This window comes from Notamacropus eugenii, chromosome 6 (genome assembly GCF_028372415.1).
Source record: "Notamacropus eugenii isolate mMacEug1 chromosome 6, mMacEug1.pri_v2, whole genome shotgun sequence".
Classification (NCBI taxonomy): Eukaryota; Metazoa; Chordata; class Mammalia; order Diprotodontia; family Macropodidae; genus Notamacropus; species Notamacropus eugenii.
Genome location: NC_092877.1, coordinates 10,888,357 through 10,913,101, shown reverse-complemented (window position 1 = coordinate 10,913,101; position 24,745 = coordinate 10,888,357). Strand labels below are relative to the sequence as shown.

At 38.6% G+C, this 24,745-nt stretch overlaps 1 protein-coding gene and 1 long non-coding RNA gene across 6 annotated transcripts in view; one reads left to right on the top strand and one right to left on the bottom strand.

The window, feature by feature from the left end:
- Positions 1 to 7,269: 7,269 nt before the first annotated feature.
- The window catches only part of LRRC4C (leucine rich repeat containing 4C), a 1,216,509-nt gene continuing 1,199,033 nt past the window's right edge, over positions 7,270 to 24,745 (bottom strand). For all 5 annotated transcript variants that reach the window (XM_072618911.1, XM_072618912.1, XM_072618914.1 and 2 more), the window contains one exon: positions 7,270 to 9,924. In XM_072618911.1, the coding sequence (XP_072475012.1) occupies positions 7,960 to 9,882 (1,923 nt within the window). In that variant the 5' untranslated portion in view covers positions 9,883 to 9,924 and the 3' untranslated portion in view covers positions 7,270 to 7,959. The remainder of the gene's footprint in view (positions 9,925 to 24,745) is intronic.
- LOC140510363 (uncharacterized) lies at positions 8,629 to 23,582 on the top strand. Its single transcript, XR_011969214.1, has 2 exons — positions 8,629 to 8,833; positions 23,339 to 23,582. It is a non-coding gene; the product is annotated as an uncharacterized lncRNA (long non-coding RNA).

Sequence of the window (24,745 nt, the reverse complement as noted above, 5' to 3'; positions counted from 1 at the left end):
ACCATCTATTGAATATTTAGAAACAGCTATCACTGTCCACCAAAAATACTTTTTCTTCAAATGAAATAGCTCTATTTGCTTCAACCAATCTTCAAATGACATAATCTTGAGGGCCTTAAACTTCTCAGGTGTTTACATTTAGATACTCTCCAACTTATAATGACCACCATAAAAAAATACACATCCAGAATGCCACATTCCAAATGTTGTATAGCCACAGTCCTGAATGATACATTCTGTCACTCCAGTGCATCACAAGGATCAGTATGGTTTTGTTTCTTAATATTTCAGAACCATGGTCAGAGTCATAGTAGTTATAAGTGGATTCAAGGAGGGAGAGAGGGAAGGCAGACGAGATGCTTTACCTTCACCTCAGAATGGGAGCACACCAATCTCTTTATCAAAGCAAAAACACTTTTTTACTGCTTCCCCAACTTCTGAAACATACAAATAGACCCTGCTCCCACTGTCAACCAGTTAAAAAATCATGGATAAAATATGAATCAGAAAATATCCAAATTCATGGGATTGAGGCAGTAATAAAGATGGGGAATGAAATATCTGTGAAAGTAGAATTAATCTTCTTTTATCTTATGATTCAGAAAGTTTTCTGGTCTGTGGCTAATTTAAAAATGTGCACTGTCAGAATAAGTTTGGGAGAAGCCACATTCCTTATTTGTCCTGAGTAAATGGATCAAGTTAATTTACTTCCTTCTTGCAGACCATTTACTTGTTTTTTGTAATGGTTCTGTTTCCAAATTCTGTTAAGGATGCCTGACATCCCATTAGGTTCTCTTTGCATCACTTTCAAAAACAGAGTGACTAAAATTACTGCACATTGGGAAAATGTTTCACTCTCATTTCTAAAGTTGACCCTGAGTTGACAGTGGGTTGTCAAAAATCTTCAAGAGGAGTTTCAGAACCAGATGGATTTTCATCTGTATCCTGATGCACTGGAAGGAACAGAAAAGGCTACAGCTGCTTAATCTCTAAGGTAGAGTTTTCAGGAATTAAAATTCATCATTAGCAAACCAAACATAACGTATCCGGACTTCCAGTGCTTAGCATAGTGCCAGGGACATGATAAATGCTAGTTGACTGACTGGCTTCCAGAGAATAGCTATCTGATGATTCCTCCATGTTACTCCTTTGGGAACAGCTTGAGAATTGAAGCCACAGATTATCCATTCTAATGAAGGTCAAATGATAGATGCTTGAGGGAATTGTTTCCACGCAACATTTCCTGAGGAGTATAATATCAACAGAATCTCTATATTTGGAAGTGTCTTCAAAGAATGTCTAGTCTAACTAACATATGAATAAGAATCTTTTGTACAGTATTCTTAAGAGAACTTACCAGGCTATTAATTATTTTAAAATGATAAATGTTTACAAAGATTTGACCACCTCTCACGTTTTTTTTGAGTTGTAGAGTACACAACTCAGAAAAGTAACATCATTTAGTGTAAACCACATTAGATCTAGGGCTCCAGAAATCATTATTCTGTACTACATACGTACTGTGATGGAAGCAAAAAGACATGCATATAGCATGTCATGCACACATGCATACACGTATGGATTGCATTTGGGACAAAAACTGTACTGACTTCCACATAAAGACACTTGCTATTTCTGAACCTAGAAACCAGATTGTCAAAAGAAAACACCATTCAGAAAGTGCAAGGCTTCATGTTTTCTCATTATATTCATGAGGAATCTCTGCTTCTCTTACATATCCAAACCACTCAGGAGAATACACTGAAAGAAAATGGCAGCCAAGTGATTTCAGTAAATATGATTTCCAAGGTCCCTGAGGACTTCCTCTGAATACACTTTTATGTTGAAGAACAATCTATTTTAAAGCAATCTTTGGTGCTTTTTTCTTCTCTCTTCATTTTCCTCTTTTTTCCAGCAGTAACAAAGTTGGATGACCAGTTCCATGGATTTCATATAATAACATCTCATGCCACTTACTGTTATTTTATTTTATGAAAATGTGATATAGGGGACAGCTCTTCCACCAACCTCAAAGAGTCAGGGAACTGATGAGAAGACAGAGGTTAAGGGACCTTGTGGCATAGTAGATATAGTGATGGATTCAGGGCCAAGATGACTTAATTTTCAATCTTCTGATGTTTATAAGGTATGTGGCCACTGGCAAGTTACTTAATTTCTCCAAGTCCTCATTTTCTCAACTGTATAATGGCAATAATAAAAATCATGCCTCTACCTGTAACACCAACCACTATTATAGTGAGGTTCAAGAGAAAGAATATACATGAGCTTATAAATATTAAACTCTATATGCATATCTGTTATTGCTCTCAACAATAAAATTGAGTCATCTCTCAGTCCCTATACATTATTACTTAACCACCTCCACATCTAAAATGATCTTTTACCCTTTTCTGAAAATGTGAGGTTTCCAGATGTTCATGCAGATGAGTAAAATGGCAACAGAAGCTCCTGCTAAGCCTGACTTTTGGACATCCTTGTAAGGGCCACATAAGAGGGGAAGGCATATAATTACAAAATCCTGTTATTTTTTGAGAGGGGAGATGACACCTACTGGCACAGGGTCAGACTGTGGGGGAGTAATGGATGGTGATGTTTCAAGGTTCCAGTGTATCAATACCAACCTGGGAGGTATCCTTTCAGAATCCTGGCATTCCTTTCACCCAACAATGATAAAAAATATATCATTTTGCAGGAAAAAGTGACTACAGTTACTATCTGACACCTCAGTTTTTGGTTCAACACAAAAAGGGTAGATTTGATTACGTTCAGTGTTCTTTAATTTTGCTTCTGGCATGAACTTAGATAGAACAAGGTCATGCTTGTATACTGGACCACTTAATATTCGACAAATTCTATGTTCCATCTCCTACATCTGTGCCTTTGAAGAGGCTATTCTATGTCTGGAATGTACTGTCTTCCCCACTGTCTCTTGGAACGGGGCCCAAAGTTCTGTGTAAGCCTTATCTCAAGTGCCACCTCCTGTGAAAAGCCTTTCCAGACACAACCTTCATCACTAGTGAGTGCTCTCTTCCTCCTCCAATTATCATGCTTCTATTGGCATCCCCTACAATATAATAGGAGCTCCTAGGGGACTCTTTTTTTTTCTTTATCTTTGTACCTTGGCACCTCACATAGTATGTTGTACATACAAGGTGTTTTAAAAAATATATTTTAGATTTGTTTGCATTTCACTGGATTATAGAATGCACATACACAAAGTTTTCATACTGTTGAAGAGGAATAAATGAGGCATATTTGAGTCCACACACAATTGTAGAAAAACAGTTCACAAAATTAAAAATTCTTTACAAATATAATTATTATTAACATGAATGTAATTATTAGAGGTATTGTGGATCAGTGGGGGAGTTTCCCTAAAACTTGGGAGTTGTGTCTACTGAACCAGCAAGAGCAAAGGCATGGAAAAATACAATTTGAGATGAAATATCTAGAATTTCCTTAATGTTTTAGGATCTTAAATTTAACAATCATTCATCAGACTATGAGCTCCTTCAGAGCTGAAACTTTGCCCTACCTTTCTTTGTATCCCCATTGCTTAGCACTGTGCCTGGCACAGAGTAGGCACTTAAGTACCTTTTGACTTGACACTTAAACCTGGGAAGAATATTAGAAATCAATAAATTCAACCCTGTCATTTTACAGATGAGATGCTGAAGCCCAGAGAGGTTAAGTATCTTCCTCAAAATTACACAGGTAGGTAGAAATTGACAGAGCCAGAGTTCAAAACCAGGTCCACTGATGCTAGGATCTTTTCCACTATAACACAATGTGTGTGTGTGTGTGTGTGTGTGTGTGTATGTGTGTGTGTGTGTGTGTGTGTGTGTGAGAGAGAGAGAGAGAGAGAGAGAGAGAGAGAGAGAGAGAGAGAGAGAGAGAGAGAGAAGATATATACATGGAAGGGACTAGAGTTTTCCATTTAAAATTTGTAGCAAGAACATTTTATATTAAAAAATGCCTCCAAGATTGTGTGGAAAGTTAATCTTGGCTTCTTTCCACTTTGGACCAATAACGATTTGGTGCTATCCATGGTCTAGTCTTCCTTTAACATTTTTGGCAATTCATTCTCAATATCCCAAGGGATGTATTGCATGTACCTTGCAGGTAGCTGGCCCCTAAGGTAATCTTTTTCAGGTCAGTTTTCCCTGTCTCAATGTCCAATAACTTATCTGTCTGCTTATCTCCCTTTACTGTCAAAGGGAATCTGTGAGCTCAGAATAAGTTCCTTGAATAAAGGGAAAGGCAAAAGCTGAACATGTTCAAAGTGAAAGGAATATGGAAAACCAGGAAAAACAATGAGAACTGTCTTCGAGGTACCCTTCTCACTCTTCACATTAAAACTTGTCTGCTATTTTTGAGACAGCTTTTAGTACTTTTCTCTGACACACAGCTTTGGAGTATATTCAGTGTATAGAATATCTGAATGCACTGACAATATAGAGCAGAGCTAAGAAATGCATTTATTTTTCTGCAGAGATGTGTCTGTTGTTCCTCCTAAATAATGCCTAGCAATCAAAGATGAGGGTATCGGGGTGGGGGGAGCTGTTGTTGACAGTCAGAGAGAGAAAAGGGAAGCAGAATCCTTGTTCAGACACAGTCCTTTGCCATGCATTCCTCAGATCTCCTCCAGATGACCTTCCAGTTAAGTGTCAATGCAAGTGATGCTCTTTTTCACTCGGAAGGCATCCTTCTCAGTACAAGATTCAAAGATTTGGAGATGGGAAAGATTCCAGAGCTCAGTCTGCTCATTTTAGATGAGGAGAGCAGAAGCATTTCTAAGCAAACCTAAGGTATCAGAAAGTTCACTAATAGCCAAAGGTCACACAGGTGGTAAGTGTACAATGTCACCCTTAATCCTCTGACTTCAGAACCATCACTCTTTCTACTCTGCTGTGCTCGATGGAGCATGCCTGGCCATATATCAAGTAATGGATCTCTTAAAATCAACTGCATACATACATATATGTGTGTGTATATTATATATATGTTTTCCAGTCAAGTGAGGTGATGGAAATTTTAGTGGTAATAATGGGCTGGGTAAAGGATCTGCTTTGGTTTTTGTTTGTTTGTTTGTTTCTTAGATTCCCCATGAACTACTTGGTCTAGAGTTCAATTCTTTGGTGTAGTAGTTGTCAGGAACTGCATTATACTGCTTTGTCTCCTCCAACCTCTTTGCTAGGCTCTAAAGAGATGACTAGAAGAGAGATAGGAGGATTAAAGAGTTAAAGCTAGAAAGGACTTCAGAGATCATACAATTCAACCAAACAAATGAGGAAATCACATCCAAAAGGGCATAGAGCTGGAAATATATCTATATCTGTCTATCTAGATAGATCCATAGATCTATATTTATACACACATATATACACATATATGTATATATACATACATATGTATTCATTATAAATATATATGTATTATACATATGTATGTATAATATGATTCTCCATAATATGTATATATGTATATATGCACACACATATATCCAGCAAGTTGTAGAATCAGGCTTTGAACCTAGGTTCTATGACTCTAAATATATGATCTTTGGATTTTAAATTCAGTTCCCTTCTATAGTACCATATCATATCCCCAGGGACAGAATCAACCCAATAAATAGCTCCAACATTTGTAAATTGCAGTGGATATGGATGAGACATGAATGACTAGACATAAATACTTTTCTGGAGAGTAAATCTACATCTGCAGAATGTAAGCTCCCTGAAGTCAGGACCCGTCCTTGTCATTACCGCATTTGGCAGAGAACCAGGTGCACATTAACACATGCTTGTTGAATTGAATTAAGAAGAGCATAGCTCCACTGTACTACTTGAGTATGTCATTCACTGCACAAACATTGATTACGGGCCATTCACCAACAGAATGTAAACTCCCTGAGGGCAGGGGTTGTGTCATTTTTATCTTTCTATCCCCAGTACTGTGTCTATGACCCTGATAAATATTTGTTGAATGAATAAGTGAACATTCTTCAAATTCAGGGGGAATTTGGAGATACGTATATGTACATGTATATGTACATATACACATATATAGAGACATATATATGTCTATATATGTGTGTGTGTGTGTGCGTGTGTGTGTGTATATATATAAAATTTAACAAAAACGGTGGAACCCCAGCTTGTTCCATTTTTACCTATCTCCAGAGCCTCCTCATTTTCCCTGAGTTATCCTTCTCTCATTTGCCACACTCATTTTCTATCAACAACAAAAACAACAAAGATAATGAGGTATTATAGTTTTAACATCATCTCCAAGTGTAATGTATTTGACATGTAATCATCAACTCATGAAACCAAACCACTGCCTTTGGAAACATGAGCTGGCCTTCCAAGGTAATCTAGAGTAGGAGGATGGGAGGTGAGAGGGGAAGAAGGGCACCATAGATGGAAGGCATCCCACTAGCAACAACTACCTTGGAATTTTCCATCAGTGGTTTTAATAATATACCTTCTCTCTCACATTCAAATTATTCTCAAGTAGTCACTCAAGATTGTACTGCCAACCTCGGTTTCCAGGCTGGTTAATGCGTTATTTCTTGTCATTCATTCCTAACAAATTGGCTTTCTAGCTACTTTTTATGCAATGAATTTCATCTTTTTCTCCATTTCTTTGCACATTTTTTTCCCCGATGGATGGGATGTTATGCCTCTTCCCTTCTTGCTATTTCCAAGATCCCTAGCTCTTCTCAAAGTTCAACTCAGACACCACCTCTTATAAGAGCAATTATTTGATTTTCCCAATGATTCCCCCTCAAGAAATTTTAATGTATATATTGATTTCTTTATACTTTGAATTTGGTTATTTATGTGGTTTCTTCTAAGTAAAATGTAAGTGCCATGAGGGCAAGGATTATTACATTTTTTTTTCTCTGTTTCTTCATCATCAGTGTTCAATAAATGTTTGTTAAATTGCAAAATTCTGTTAAATTTTAAGTGTTTTTCTTTCCATTTAAAGACATCTGAGACCCAGATCTTAGGACCAACTTGCACTTTTCAATGCCCAACCAAATCTTGCCATACCATAGTATTCCCCCCCCCCCCCAAAGGGTCCCAGGCTCTAGGAGGAGTCATCAGCACCAACCCCAAATACTGAGGCAGATAGGATAGCATGGCTGAAGAATACTATAATATTTCTTTTCCAGGGTCAGGAGAAGACACTCTAAGCACCTTCCAGTATTTGAGCCACACTTCAAATAAGCTCTTTCCAGGTACAGAAAAACCAACAATATTTTATTTATAACCTTATTTTAGTTTTGTTTTTTTTTAAACTACAAATTCTGGTTCTAGAGTCATTAAAAGATCATGGGATTTATAGATTCTGACATGTAAATTAATCTCTTATTTGTTTGCTTTTTTTTCTTTTCCACAGAATGGTCCTCCTGGTAAATACAGAACAGGTCATTACATGAAAAATATAAGATTTTGCATTTTTTTCCTTTTTCTCTCTTATAAATCTATGTCTAATACTGCATTCCCCCATTGGAGTATTTCATAAGGGCATGAGAAGAAGAAAAAAAATTAAACAGAAGAGACAAAATAGACCGAATCTCACCACTAGAATTCACCATAAAAATCCCAAAGTGTAACAGAATTCTTACAAAATTTCCTAGACCAGTTCTTTAGGGAATCGAGATCTCCTATGAAAAATATGGCAAAGAGGGAGGGAGGGCAGTAGGGGAAGGAAGGGTAAATAAATGCAGCAAAACAGGTTCTGAGGAATACACATCATTTTGTCTGCTTTAGATCACAATAGAATTTTTAATAAATAAATTTCTTTTCTTTTTTGTTTTTTTTGTAAAGACACTTTTTTTTGAAACAGTAGATTTAGCCCAGTCATTTGTGTCATTTTTTTTTATAAACTGTCTGTTGTTTTGTTTTCTCTGTAACTTTTGTAAATGTTTTAGATTTGAGTCTCTTGTACATTGTCTTTCGAGTTCATTCGAATCAACAACGGTTCATGCACTGAACTGTGTATTGAGTTTATTGTGTTAACTGTTGTTGTGTGGTTGAAGGGAGATTTGTAAGAGTTATAGTGATTTAGGTGCTCATGTTCTATAGCAGGCATGGGCAAGTGGCTCTCTATGGGTGTGTCCCCTGTAATCTCATCATCCACATTAATGATCTCAACAGTCCGCGTGGGGGCATGGTGGTTTTGCCGATGGTGCTGTTTCCTCATCTTGTAGAAGATGACCAGCATCACCGCTGCCATAAGGGTGATGGCTACAAAGCAACCAATGATAATCTTAGTGGTCTTCATCACCTCATCGATTCCCGGAATGCCATTGTTTATATCGGTCACAGGGATGGTAAATGTTTTTTCAGTTGACCTTGTGCTCTGGGGAGTGAGAGAGGTGGTCACATTGGTGGTCTCCCAGTCAATGACTGGTGTGGGCCCCACATTGTTCTCTGTGGTTCGGGCCTCGTCCTGAGAAGGTTCCATAGTCTCTACGGTGACAGTGGAAAAATACGAGAATGGGGTAGTGGTTGCTGCAGTCACGTTCAGGGTGGCTGAAGCTGTGGTATTCCCAACAGAGTTACTCACCATGCATGTGTACATGCCTGTATCTTGTATAGTTACATTAGTAAAATTTAATGTGCCATCACTGAGCACAGCAATCCGGACCTTGTATGCCCCATGTGTCATGACCGTCCCATTGGGAGTGATCCAAGATACAGAGGTCAGTGAGGTGGAGGCCCTACACTTGAGCTCTGCTGCCATGCCCTCTGTGACATTGAGGTCTGCGGGAGGCTCAACAATCACAGGGGCGTAACAGGTAAAATAATTCTGGTCCAATTCCCCAATGTACCTCCCTTTCAAGTTTGAGGGTGTATTACAGCGGGCACAGCATGCAGTATTTGAGGGCGCCATGTCCTTTATCCACCAGCTGAGCCACAGAATATCACAGTTGCAGTTCCAAGGGTTGTGATGCAGGTGGATCCTCTCAAGGTGATGGAGGGGTGTGAAGAGGTCGTGAGGCAGTAAGGTCAGATTATTGTGTGCCAGGTTGATCTCTACCAGAGACTGAAGGTTATCGAATGCATTCCTTTCAATCACTTGGATCTGTGACTGGATCATCCACAATTTCTGAAGGTGCATCAAACCCTGGAAAGAGCCTGGCCTAATGGCAGACAAATGATTCCCAGAAAGATCCAGCTCATCCAACTTGATGAGTGGTGTGAGGTTCGGGATTTCCCGCAGATTGCACATGGCAAGGTTTAGATACCTCAAGTTGGAGAGACCTTCAAAGGCCCCTTCTGAGATGTACGAAAGCCTCTTCAACTCTCCTAAGTCCAATCGGCGCAAAGATGGAATTCGGTTAAAAGCATAAGAAGGGATGCTTTCGATGGGGTTATTCCGTAGCCAGAGTTCCTTCAGTTTAGATAGGTATACAAAAGCCCCATTAGGGATGGTGGTCAGCCGATTGTCAAAGAGCTCCAAAGTGTTGAGGTTTGCCAAACCATTGAAGGCCCCAATTTCAATGGTGCGGATGTGATTCCTGCTCAGCTGTAGGATCTCCAGATGCCTGAGGTGTTTGAAGCTGTTTACCTTGATAATCTGAATCTGATTCTCATGGAGATTCAGGAGCCGTGTGTTGGTGGAGATGCCGTCAGGGACCTCTCTCAGATTTTTACGCACACAGATGACCTTGCTGAACTGGTTACTGCAGGAACATACAGAAGGACAGGTTTGGGCCCTCACCAGACCGGCCACTACGAGAAGCTGGAGAGCCAGGAGCACCACAAGCAGGGGGTCAAATAGGGCCCTGTTAAACCTAGGACCTATCATTATCTGCTGTGGATGTAAGGTCATCTTGTTCAACATTCATAATTTATCTGGGGTTGGTCCTTCTGGAGTTCAAATAATCTGAAAAAAAAATGGAAACAATGAAAATGTTAGATCTTTGACAAATATCCTTCTTGAGATAATGTCATTGGCAGAGACTTTGATGTTCAGACTGTCCAGTCCCAAAACTAAGAGAATGAATAACCAGTTATTCTTATGGTGAGCTATGCTATTTGATGTTTGTTGTGAAGTGTGCTCTGACACAATCAGCACATTGCAGCAGTTCAAGTAGGACCATAAGAGAAAGGTAAAAAGAAAATGGAAGACAGGGGTGATGAGGTCCACACACAGTACCTTAGCAGCCCTCAGAAAAAAATAAGTGGACCATGATATTTAGCAGAAATGTTTCAATATTATCTTAAATATCTGGATCATTGGATTATAGATTGAGATGCCTTTAGGACATCTAGTCTAAACTCTCCATTAAAGAGGAGGAAAATAAGGCCTAAATAGAGGGAGTAGACTTTTCCAAGAGCACACAGCTATTATTTCAGAGCCAGATTCTCTGATTTCAAATCAATGCAATTACAACTAAGACAATACTCACTACACACTGGGGACACAAAGAAACATGAATAAAAATCTGTCTTCAAAGAGTATCTCAGAAGATAGCAAGGGAGGGTGACTAGAATGATGAACAGCCTGGATGTGAAGGGAGTGGGGATGTTTAGCTTAGAGAAGAGAAGGCCTGCTTAGGACAAGACAACTGTATTCACGTGTAAGAAAGATTAGACTTGATCTGTTTTTCTCCAGAAGAAGCTGAAAAGAGGCAAATTCATGTTTGATTTCTAGAAAAGCTCCATTACAATCAGATGGCCTCCAAAGTAGAATGGGACCTCCACAGGTACTAATATAGCCTCTGAAGGCAGAGGCTTCCTTTCACTAATAGTCTGTAGACAGATTGGATGATTTTTTGCCCGGGATGTTGTAGAGTAAGAATTGCACTGGGAGCCCAATGAATTCTCTGAAAAATCTTGAACTTTTGTAATCTTGAGTGACATTTTGCTTTACCATTGGGCAGATTGGACTTAAGGTCCACTTATTATTTTAGTATATTCCATGTGAACCAGCCATTAACCCCACTATATGTTTCCTTCATAAAAAAAAATAGCCTCTCTTTTTTGAGGGGAGGAGGGTGACCCCACATGCAAATGCTGACAAGTTAATATCTGATAATGAAGTCTTTAATAGGATTTGCCTAACTATGACAACTGAATATAATAGCCCTGATATAAAATAGGTAGCTCACAAGACAGGTCACAAGGGCTTAGGCTTAGAGTTGGAAGAGATCTTACAGATGCTCTGCTTTCCTTTTAAGAATGAGATAACAGAGGCTCAAAAGAAGTTGGAATATGCACAAGGTCACATGGGTAGTGGCATCTTTTTTCACTATGGCAAATTGGCTCCTGTAATAGAAAAAGAGGGAGTACACAGGATTAAGGTCAAAGGGCAACATATTCATTAACTATAAGCTTTAATTCCACTTTTGAGCATGCTCTTCCAGGAAAAGGATTGTTTCTCAAATAGGCTTTGGAGTCAGAGGACATGGGCTCAAACACTACATCTGATGCATACTATTAATGTGACCCTGGGGAAGTAAGTTATCCTTTCTGGGACTCAGTTTCTACATCTATAAAATAAGACCATGGGAGTAAATGACTTCTAGGGCACCTTCAAGTTCTAAGATCTAGCCAGAACTATGTTCCTCTGAACTATGAACTTGTGATATTCAGTAGATATTCCATTTCTCTGTAGTTTGCTTTTATTACTAGTTGTAAGAAGCTTTCCAAGCCTTGGAGCCTCACCTACTCTGAGTCATCATTATCTTTTGCCTGCAATGTTCAAAGTGCTATAATCTTCTAAGTACTATAAGCTTCAATAACTCCCTATTGCCTGTAGTGGGGGCAACTAGGTGGTATAATGGATAGAGCATGAGTGAAGGAGTCAGGAGGATCTGAGTTTAAATCTCACCTCAGACACTTGACACTCACTAGCTGTGTGACCTTAGGCAAGTCACTTAACCCCAATTGCCTCATCCTGGGTCATCTTCAGTCATCCTGATGAATAGCTGGTCACTGGATTCAGATGACTCTGGAGGAGAAGTGAGGCTGGTGACCAGCACAGCCCTCCCTCACTCAAAACAATGTCAAGTGCAAGTCATGTCACCATTTCTCTGATGGCATGGTCTTCTTTGGCAACAAAGGACGAACACACACATTACCTATAGTACAAATACAAACTCTTCTGCTTGACATTTTAGGCCTTGGCAATCTAGCTCAAACTTGTTGCTCCAGAATTAATAAATCTTACTTGTTTTCATATGTTGTTTCAGCCCAACTAGTTTCCATGTCGCATATCTGAGCCTTTATGTAGATTCTTTTCTAGAAACATAATACTATCCCTCCTCACCTTTACTCTTGAAATTCCTACCTCCTTTCTAGGATCAGTGCAAGTGTTACATTCTACAAGAGCTTTTTCCTTCTTCCTCAATTATTACTGTCTCCCACTATCTCCCTCCCTTCCCCATTAAAATATATTTTTTAAAAATTTTTAAAATGTTTTCACTATTTAAAGATAGCTGGTATAGTGGATAGAGAATCAGTTTCAGACTTGGGGAGCTGTAGGTACAACTTTGGTGGTTTCTATATGACCCTGGATTTTCAAACTATGTCACAAAGCACATAAAGAGATAGGTAATGGGAGAAAGAATTTCCTCAGTGATAATTCCTGATAACAATAAACCTGAAGGAATCTCTATCGTGCCTTTATCTGTCTGTCTGTCTATCTATCCATCCATCATCCCTCTATCTATGCATCTATCTATCTATCTATTTCTCATTTATCTATATTCTAGACCTGTGATTCCATCAGTATCTTTTTGATTGCCTGTGCACATTTTCTTTCTACCAGTAGAATGTATTCTCCCAGAGACAAATTTCATTTTTGTCTTTTTTATCCCCATTACTTTGTAAGATCTCATTAGTAATAAGTGCTTAACAAATGTTCGTTGAATTTAATTTAAGAGTAGTCCTTCATGGTGTAGTCTTGGAGTGGCATGGGGCACTAAAAATATAATGGAACCATCCTTTATACACCTCTTCAGCCATGAAGTCATCAACAAAGACCAGAACATAGCGATTTTAAGTCATTTACCTTTTTTCCATCTTATATCATGTTTATTCTCATCTCTGACCATGTGATGACAAAGAACCTTGCTTAATATGTTGAGAGTTGGAAATAAAAAAAAAGACTATTGAAATCTAACTGCATAGGGATCTATTTATAAAAAATAATTTCATAGCAGGAGGGTTAGTGTTGATTGTTACTACCCTAATGATGAGGCTATAATGCTGACCAAGTGCCAACAATGTGCCTGGCATTCTTCAGATACTAGATTCCTCACAGTCCCTTCCCAGTACAAATGTCACCAGTGCTTGAATGCACTTATTTGTGTATGTGTGGGTATGTACGCGTAGTTTCATCCATTCAGCTTCTTCCAAGAAGACAGGAAGAAATGGACTGTCTGGGCTTCCCCGTCATCATTATTTTTTAGTATTTTTCCCTATTGAGCCACAGTACCCTGCATTCCCACTGACTTTTTCTTTCTTCCCTTCCAGGCTGTGGAGTATTTTCTATCTATTGCTTTACTGCAAGGTCTCTCTGGAGTAGCGATTAATGAAATTCCCTATAAATCAGCCATAAGTGAAGTCTTATGAATTACAGCTGGCTCAGAGCACATTTATAACATAGAGCAACTGAATGCATAATGAATGGATCGACTGGAGCAAACTACCCTCCCAGACAGGTTTCCCACTCTAAGTTCCAAATGGTTTCATTTGGCATCAAAATGCCACGTTACAATATATGAGTGTATAAAAATTTATTTCTCACATCAAAGTGAAATCCATTTAAATATATTCAATCTTCAAAATGATATTGTCAGACAATGTATACTTATGAATTTATTTTGGGAGGTTTTATATTTAACTGCTCCTACACGTAGAATTGCTTTCCAAAGGATGTCCTGTTTTCCTCAGCACTGCTTTCTCTTTTCTTTGGCTACCAGTGTTTCTGGGACACTGATACATGGCTCGCGGGCTTAAGCACAAGAAAGATGGAGCCAGGAGGGTCACTACCAGAATGAGTGACTGTCCAGTATCATTCCCTAATTTCCTATTTATTCTATATATGGCTTTTTTTTTCAATATACTTATTTGTATGCTATCTCCCCCATTAGCTGGTGAGTTCTTTGAGGGAAATGACTGGCTTTTGTCTTTTTTGAATCTTCAGCACTTAAAATGGTGCTCAACACAAAGCAAGTACTTAATAAATGTTTCTTGAATGATTGCTTGAAAAGGTTCTATGGTTCTATTGCAGAGCACTCTGGGCTGGAAGTTGGATAGACTGTTCACATCATGTTTCTGAAACTTATCAGACATTTGATGTTGGGTTTTCACTGTGGAAGTACTCCTTAGATTAAAATGTCTGTTTTCTATGAGTTACCATACTAAGCAGATGCACTGGACACAGAATAAGGTTGTTTGCTGAAAAGAGCCAATCAGAAGACTGCAGTGAGTCAAAGTCTTGCTCACTCCCAGAAGCCTTTGATGGTGTTTACTGACTGACCTTGTTGAGTTGTGCTCCCACCCTCCTCCACCCAAATGGGCTCAAACCAGCCTTGGAATTGACTGTTCTTACAAACCATCCTGCTTCTTTGTCTACCTGTTCCTGGGAAAGATTGTCCATTCCCTTTCTCTGAACTTATTCTTTGTGGTTTTCAAGCATAAATCTCCCCTACTTCTTCTTCTGGACTGTTGGATCCCTCATACCTTGTACTGGGGGCCTCAGCATTAGTGTCTGATTGTCCTCCTAATGTTTTTTTTTTTTTTTTCTGTTTTCAACTTAGTTTGAAGTCCTTTGCATCTTGAGGAGTAAGTTTTGCTTGGTTGACATCATTAAATGTATATGTGTCACTAATAGGTTTCTAGAACTTGCCATATGTACAAACTGGACATAGGTTTGGATGGAAAAAGATGAAATTCAGTCAATAACTGGGTTATTTTTCAACACATTTGCAGGCCAACTCCTTTATGTCCTAGTTGGATCTCTTGAACTGGACACCCTAATATGTCCAAAACCAAACTCATTTTTCTCTCCCAAACTCTCCTCTCCTCCTAGCTTTCTTTTTAATAATGAGGGTAACGTCTATATTCTTTTCTCTGACATTCCCACCAGCTTGGTGTAGGTCTACACTAACTCAAAACTGGACTATTTCAATAGTTTTCTGGATGGTCTCTTCCCTTTCTAATCTCTCTCACTCATCCTTCAAATTGATTTGATCATGTCACTAAAGTATTCAATCAACTACAATGGCTCCCTATTACCTCCAGGATAAAATATCAATCCTCTTTTTGACTCTTAACATCTTCATTACCTGACCCCCTCATGCTTTACCCCCTCCACTTACTCTCCATTTCAGTGATATTGGTCTCCCTGTTGTTCTTTGCACAACACACTCCTAAGTCAGGGCATTTCCCCTCACTGCCTCTTATGCTCCCTCATCCCTGCCTCTTGGCTTCTTTAACGTGTCAAGCAAAGTTCTATCTTCAGCAAGAAACCTTTCCTGTTCCCTTGTAATGCTTGTGTTTTCCCTCTTTTGCTCATCTTTCATTTCTCTTGTATATGTCTTGTTTGTACAAGATGTTTCCATGTTCTCTCCCTCAATACACTATGAGTTCCCTGAGAACAAAGACCATCCCTAGAACTTAGCAGCAGTACCCAACACAGAGCAGGCACTTAAGAAATGCTTGCTGATTTGACTTGTTGACATCAACAGGGAAGATTGAATCAACAGAGGGGAAGTTCTTTATCAAGGTCATAAGAAGTCTGTTAATACCATGGATGTGATAAATTGAAACTGGCTAGACTTGTTTAGCAGACAGATGAGAATGGGCTATACAGACAACTCCTGAGAATTATCCAGCATCAATGATTCAGGGGAGGGGATAAAAACAAAGTCTAAAGATTTACTCAAAGGTCATGTAAAGAGCAGGGGGAAAAGATAAATTCCTTCGTAGGAAAAGCATTATGATAGTCAAGTGTGCTTTCCCCCACCATGGCAGAAAGTCTCTGGACTAACTTAAGCAAAAGATATGGTAGAGGAAGGTGGAGCCATAGCCACAGAATCATTGTCAGCACTAACACAGGGAAGAATGACTTTTTCCAGTTCATGAAAACCTCAGGGTCTTTCTTTTCCTCAACTCTCAAAGAATTCTGCAATAGTAGTAAAAGAAATCCTCAAAGTCAAAATGCTCTCATGTCATACTGAATCATTAGCAAATCAATACTGCCATTACTCTTGGAAAGGGTGCATCAATCTACTCATCATGGATCCAAACCAGCTCTATTATTTGTTGTTTTGTCCTATTATAATATAAGCTACCTCTGAGGAGGAACTGTTCCCCCCCCCCCTTTTTTAAATTTATGTGCTTAGGCAGAGCCAAGATGGTGGAGGAGAAAGACACACAAACTGTAGCTCTTCTCCCACAGCTCATAAAATACCTGTAAAAAATGACTCTCAAATTCTAGAGCAGCAGAAGCCACAGAATAACAGAGTGAAAAAAATTTCCAGCCAAAGGTAACCTGGAAGGCCAACAGTAAAGGTCTATCCCATGGGATGAGGAGCAGAGCCCAGCCCTGGCCACATGGCACTGGGAGGAACAGGACTGGGACATCCTCTGGGGCAGAATCCCCAGTATCAGTGGAGAGTCTCAGATCCCTCAACCCACAAGTGCCAAAGAAAGCTTCAAAGGTCAGTGAAAGGGCTTTCCCAACTGGGCGAGAGGGGGGCAGGGTGCCCCCCAGCACTGGCCCCAGGTGGCAGCAGTGGCAGCAGTGATGACAGCAGCTGCAGAACCCATTTGTGAAGCACTCTGCCTAAAGCCCCTGGGGGAATTCAGCAGCTGATCTGAATCTCTGCCCTAACATAGTCCTGGGGTGAGGAGGAGCACTAGGACCCTCCTTTTGACAACAGATTTCAGAAGTCAAGTAACTGACTGGGAAAATGCCCCAAAAAGGAAAAAAATAAGACCATAGACAGTTACTTTCTTGGAGAACAGATATTTCCTTCCATCCTTTCAGATGAGGAAGAACAATGCATATTGTCAGAGGAAGTCAAGGTTTCTGCAACCAGTACCTCCAAAATGAATATTCAATGGGCTCAGGCTGTGGAAGAACTTGACAAACAAGTAAACAGCCTACTAAAGGAGACCCAAAAAAATGCTGAAAAAAAATAACACCTTTAAAAATAGGCTAACTCAATTTTAAAAAGAGGTCCAAAGCCAATGAGGAGAAGAAGGCTTTAAAAAAGCAGAATTAGCCAAATGGAAAAGGAGGTTCAAAAGCTCACTGAAGAAAATAGTTCTTTAAAAATGAGAGTGGACCTGAAGGAAGCTAATGACTTTATGATAAAACAAGAAATTAAAAAACAAAACCAAAATAATGAAAAAATAAAAGATAATGTGAAATATCTCACTGGAAAAACAATTGACCTGGAAAAAAAGATACAAGAGAGACAAATTAAAATTTATGGGACTATCTGAAAGCCATGATAAAAAAAAGCTTAGACATTATCTTTTATGAAATTATCAAGGAAAACTGCTCTGATATTCTAGAAGTAGAGGGCAAAATAAATATTGAAAGAATCCACTGACCACCTCCTGAAAGAGACCCCAAAAGAGAAATTCCTAGGAATATTGTGGCCAGGTCAAGGAGAAAACATTGCAAGCAGCTAGAAAGAAACAATTCGAGTATTGTGGAAATTCAGTTAGGATAACACAGGATCTGGCAACTTCTACATTAAGGGATTGAAGGGATTGGAATAGGATATTCCAGAAGTCAAAGGAACCAGGATTAAAACCAAGAATCACCTACCCAGCAAAACTAAGTATAATACTTCAAGGGAAAAAAATAATCATTCAAAGATATAGAGGACTTTCAAGTATTCTTGATATAAAGACCAGAACTGAAGAGAAAATTTGACTTTCAAACACAAGAATCAAGAGAAACATGAGAAGGTAAATAGGAAAGAGAAATCATAAAAGACTTCCTAAAACTGAACTGTTTACATTCCTACATGGAAAGAAAATATTTGTAACTCTTGAAACTTTTCTCTGTATTTGGGTAGGTGGAGGGATTATACACACACACACACACACACACACACTCACATGCACACACATACATAGACAGAGAGCACAGCCTGAGTTGAATCAGAAGTGATGATATCTATAAAAAATAAAATTAAGGGGTGAGAGAAGAATATATTGAGAGGAGAAAGGGAGAAATGGAATGGGATAAACTATCACTCATAAAAGAGAAAAGAAAAATCTCTTTCAATGGAGGAGAAAATGGAGGTGGGAGGAGAAAAGTGAAGCTTATACTTTTCACATATGACTTAAGGAGGGAATAACATGCTCACTAAATTTGGTAAGAAAATCTTTCTTACTCTATAGGAAAGTAGGGGAGAAGGGGACAAGTGGGGTGAGAGGGATGATCAGAGGGAGGGAAAATGGGAGAAGGAAGTAACTAGAAGCAAACACTTTTGGGAAGGGAGAAAGTCAAATGAGAGAATAGAATAAAGAGGGGGCAGGGTAGGATGGAGGGAAATATAGTTAGTCTTACACAACATGACTATTATGGGAGCCTTTTGCAAAATAACACATATATAGCCTGTATTGAATTGCTTTCCTTCTCAATGGGGATGGGTGAGGAGGGAGGAAAGGAGAGAAGTTGGAATTCAAAGTATTAGAAGTGAATGTTGAGAATTGTTATTGCATATAACTAGGAAATAAGAAATACAGGTAATGGGGTAGAGGAATCTATCTTGCCCTACAAGAAAAGAAAGAAGATGTGGATAAGGAAAGGGTGTGGTATGATAGAAGGGAGGGAACATTGAGGGAAGGAGTAATCAGAATGCAAAGTATTATGGGGTGGGGGTAGAGAGATAGGGAGAAAAATTGGAACTCAAAATTTTGTGGAAATGAATGTCGTAATCTAAAAGCAAACAAATAAATTTAGGTGCTTAGCATAATTTCTTCATTCATTCATTTATGACTATTATACTTTTATGGAGATAATCCTATAGAATTTAGGTTCACTTTATGTATGGCGAAGGGGGAGTTTGATTTAACGGTCTTCCTATCTATTTGCTTCTCAAGACTTGTTTGATTGTCTTTTATGGGATGAAAAAGAAGCTGAGTTTGAGGATTCCAACAATGTAGGGTACTCAGTTGGTCGTTTTTGTTTTTTTTTTTCACCAGTGGGCTCTGGTCACTCATCAGAAATTACGAGTTGCTTGGGAGGCTAAAGGCCGAGGACTTTATCATATTTGACTGGTACTAAGTGTCAGAACTAACATCTTCAGGGCTCCAAGGTTGGCCCCCTATATACCACACCTTGCTTTCAGTTTCTCACAAAGACACAAATCAATTACATTAAATGGCTCCTTTTTGTGAACTTTCTCCCTTTGCATTTACTTACGTTATTAAAAATAACCTTCTTTTCAAGTCTAGGATTAACAACATCGTTTATTGAATGTCTTAAAAAAAAGAAAAATCCATAATTCACACAATAATCTTCATGGAGACCACATGCAAACAGACTGTTTTCATTCATTCATTCATTCATTCATTCATTCTTTTATTAGCAATTTTAAGTGAGCATTGTGTGCAAAACTGTGCAAGAAATGGCTATAGATGAAAAGATAATTAAGGCATGGTCCATGTCTTTCATACACACAATACATATATTTATGTATGTCATAAGTATATTTTTCCTTCCCAGACATATGATTCAGATAAGGAAAGAACTGGGACCAAAGTACATTGGCAACTGTTTTTCAACATAAACTATTATTACAGTTAAAACTGCACTAAGACTTTTGGGATACACTGTCTTAGAGAAATCGCCAAGGGATATTGAAAGGTTTGATGTTTCATTCTTGAGGATTGTGACTTGGAAAATAATATTGAAGACACAAATTAAAAAAGAGAAATAAAATGAATAAAACTAACAGAATAGCTTATATAAAAACAGCAACATTGTAAAAACAGTCATAAAATCTGTAAGAATTATTTATGATTCATGTGATGACCAGCCATAATTTAAAAACAAACTATATACCTCTTAACAAGAAATTAGTTAAGATGCAGCAGGAAATGGATTGTTATTTTGAACATGACCAATTAAAGGATTTGTTTTGCTTGTTTATAAACATTTTTTACAAATAATTTGTTCCCCCCCGCAATTTCTGTCTCTCTCTGTCCCTGTCCCCTCTCCACTCTTCTCTGTTCCCTTTTCCCTCCTTTTCCCCTCCTCCCCCTCCCACTCTTACTCCCGCTTTCCCCCAGTGGGGCACAAAATTATATGGGAGAGAAAAAAGTGTAAATTAAAATACATCAAAATGGGGGCGCTACAGGCGTGTAGTGCTATGTGCTCCTTCAGGTGAGGTCCCTGTATTGTTAGCTTTGCTAAATTGTTCCACTTTGTTACAAGAACAATCTACCCGAGCTGGAAATATTTGTAATGTTCAAACAAAACATGTTAATCGAACTTTTTTTTTTTTTTAAGTAGGGGATGGGAAAATCAAATAAACAAGGGAGTTGTCCCATCCTCTGGGCCTCATTTTACCCCGTAATCTCTCAGTGTCACAGATTCGTAAATATCCCCATGGCATGTATGAGATACCGTCCCAAAACTAGCTATGAGCTCTCTTTCTTCTAATATTTGGTTAGGAAGTGAATCAATTCAATTTCCATAAGAATGCGTTCAACACAATTAAAGCCAACAAGCTGTTGATAAATACCTACTATGTGCCTTATAATATACCGTGCTTACATTGTTAAACACCCATAAGGTGCTGTACATTGTGGTAGGAAGGCAAACATACACAGGACAAAACAAGAGTCACTACAGGGGAAGGATGGGTGGGCAGGCAATGGGACGAGAAACAGTTACATACAAAATACCTGTTATATGTGTTTAAACTAATGAGGAGGGGGGAGAAGGCAGTGCCTGGTAAAGATTCCCAGATTCAAGTGATTTACCCCAATCAAATACACACTTATTGAGGGCAGGGGCTGATTCATTACTGTGTTTCTCTGCCCAGCACTAGCCTAGTGCCTGATGCATAGTAGGTGCTTACTACATGCTTTTTAATTGATTCATTAATTAATGAATCAATTAATTCCAGAGTAATCAAGGAAAGGACCTCATGCCAGTGGTAGCACTACTGCTGATCCTAGAAGAAGCTGGCATTGCTGCAACTTCTTCTTAGGGAAACAGGACTACTCATTCTCCCAGTCACAATCCTCACAAATACAATGTTGTGGTAGAGAGAAAGAAATAGGAAAAAAATAAAATAAAAAGATACCACTTTATAGACAGAAAGTCAGATCCATAGGATCTTAAAAACCTAGCTCTGAAAGGCAGCCACAACTTGGCTAGGCTAAAAATAAAATTAATTTGTTTTTCTTGCTGCTTGCCTTCACATCATGCATCACAAATAAGCAGCCTTCGTGGAGGGCTCTAGCAGAGCCTACCTCCTTTTGATCATAGTCACTTTTCCAGGTTGATTATTTATGAAGTTATGAAATATACATGGCCAACTTGTTACCTGAATTAAAGGGGGGGGGCGTTGGGGGTTTTCTGGGGCTGTGTTTGTTATTTGATGCTGGATGCTTGTCATCCATGCATCTCAGCATCCCTCACTTCTTTCAAAGCTCAGCTCAATCTTCTGCCTCCAAGAGGCCTTTTCTCATGTCTTCCAGTGGCTAATTCTTCTTACCCCTAGAAGGGATCTCATATGAACTGAGAACATCTTTTATATTGACTCTACACTTACTAGCTGTGTAACTCAGGGCTAGACACTTAACCTCTGTTTGCCTTAATCCACAGGAGAAGGAAATGGAAAACCACTTCGGTATCTTTGCCAAGAGAAGCCCTCAGACAAGATGCTCCATGGATAGGGATGGTTTTTTGTTTTCATGTATTTCTGCCCTCAGGACCTCAGTGCAGTGCTCGGCACATGACAGATTCCTAAAAAGAACTTCACTGACTGTTTGCTTACTAGCAGGGGTATCCTGGAGCTGACTGTTAAATTTTCAGTGTAAGCATTTATATCTCAGAAATCAGAAAGAAACAAGAAATCAAGCCTTGATATTTTGTTTTGTTGATTGTCTAGTCTTAAGAAAATAGTTGAGAAAATGTTAATAATGAAGATTAAAATCATGACATAGGCACATATATGCACACACATGCATGCACACATTTGTATACATGTCTATGCAGGTTAATACACACATATTCTAGGGAGCCAGTTGTTCAACATTCACTAGTATCCTCCTAGTTGGTAGTCAAGGAGCACTAAAATGGGAAATAGTTTATGATACCTTATTTCATATGTCTTGCTGAATTTTTAATGCAAAAAATCTTGAGATGGGAGTCAAGATTCTTGAGAACCAGAAATTAAAAATGTTATTAATAAAGCCTGGAATCATGCATACCACAGCTCTGTGCATCCAGGTGGCTCAGTGGACACAGTGCTAGGCCTAGAGTGAGAAAGACCTGAGTTCAAATCTGACAACAGATATTTACTAGCTGTGACCCTGTGCAAGTCACTTAATCCTGTTGGTCACAGTTTCCTCATCTGTCAAATGAGCTGGAGAAGGAAGTGGTAAACCACTCTAGTAACTTTGCCAAGAAAACCCAAAATGGGGTCACAAAGAGTTGGACACAACTGAAAAATTACTACTCAACATAACATCCAGGAAGATTTGACATCCAGGCTCCATTTTAATGCCTCCAGTGGTAAGGTACCCACAACAGCATGGGATATACCTTTGGACTTTTGTATAATTTTAATCATTGGTAGGGATGTAATGCAGTATGTAGGTTCATGGACTCAGAGCCAGGAAGCCCCAGGTTCAAATCCTGATCCACACACTTGTTAGCTACATGATTTCAGTTAAATTATTCAACCATTGTATATCTCAGTTTACCAATCTGTAAAATGAAGACAGTAATAGCATCCTACCTCATAGAGTTATGTGGATCACATGAAAGAGCCATATGTAAATTACTATGCAAATTTCATACACGATATAAATGCTACTGCTACCAATATTACAATAGTTTGTAAGTTATTTTATGTTATATATTTTTATAAATCATTTATATTATATATAATAAATTTATATATGAATACATATTTTATATACAAAAGTTATTTTATAAAGAAGGCTTTTTAAAAGCACGCTGTGTATATTATCAAAATGGTAATTAATATTATGTTTAGAATTTACTCCTCATATGGAGCTGAAATAAGCTTTCCTGTGTATAGTTTCAAAATCTGTTTGTTTTTTTTTTCTTGCTTCAGGTTCCAAGGAAAACAGTGCCATTCTCTCATCTGCCAACCCTTCAGATATTTGAATGCAACTCTTAGGTTGTCCAAGCTTTCAACTGCTCCAGCTGATCCTTCCTGACATGTTTTCCGGTCCCCTTGCCATCCCAACCTCCTTCCTCTGAACGTATTTTGATTTCCATCTTCTGGATATGCTCCAGGTTCTCCTTTCTAGAACGTGGTGCCCAGAACTGAATAAAATATCTCATGTGTCATCTGATTAGCACTGACCTCTATGTTGGTATCTATCAGTTAATCAATCCAAAAACATTGTATTAAGTGTTACTATGTGTGAGGCACCTCAGTTGGAAAGACAGCTTCACCTACTGTTGAGAGAAGTAATACACCCGGAAAAAATACTGCAAAGGGATTGGACTCAGGTCCAAAGTAGTTATATTCAATTAGACACTGGGCTTCATCCCATCTTTTCTCAAGGATAGGTTCTGCAGCATGGAGAAAGAGTTGGCTTGACTTCAAATACTGAAAACAAAGGCTTCTTTAATAATTCCAAAATTCTCCCCATAATACAAGCCTGCCATTTTAATGAGGCAGCTAGGTGGTGCAGTGAATACAATGCTGGGCCTGAAGTCACAAAAATTCATCTTCCTGTATTCAAACCTGGCCTCAGATAATTACTAGCTGTGTGACCCTGTTTGCCTTAGTTTCCTCACCTGTAAAATGAGTTGGAGAAGGAAATGACAAATCACTGTAGTATCTTTGCCACGAAAACTCCAAAGGGGGTCATGAAGAGTCAGATACAACTGAAAAACGACTGAACATCTTTTTAATATAGATCTCTACCAATGAAGTATGACTGGGAGTCATGGAATAGCAATGACTCTGAAGAATTAGAAAAGATTGTCAGTCACAGTATAATTGAGAATCAAATGGTGGCCATGAGCAGGCTGCAACACATAACCAATAAGGGGCTATAAAAAAGAACTGGAGTGAAGGTTGTCATCAATAGGAATATTAATAATAAATATGCTGCTACTAATATTAATGATGACAAAAGCTAGCATTTATGTATTATTTTAAGGTTCACAAAGTACCTGACAAATATCGACTCATTTTATTTTCAAATATTATCTCATTTATCTTTATCTACCTCTGGGATGTGAGTCCTATTATTATCTCCATGTGATGGATGGGGAAATTGAGGCACAGAAAATTTAAGTGACTTGCCCAAGGTCACAAAGTTGTTAAGTGTCTAAGACAGTGTTTGAACCCAATCAGGTCTTCGTAATTTGAGCACTGTATACATTGTACTATGTACTCATAGAGTGGAAATGAGGCATAACAGACAGTCCGAATGTTATCTTTCCAATGTTCCAAGAAAGTAAAGAGGGTTTTCCTTATTGTGAAACTAAGGACAGCCCCCAC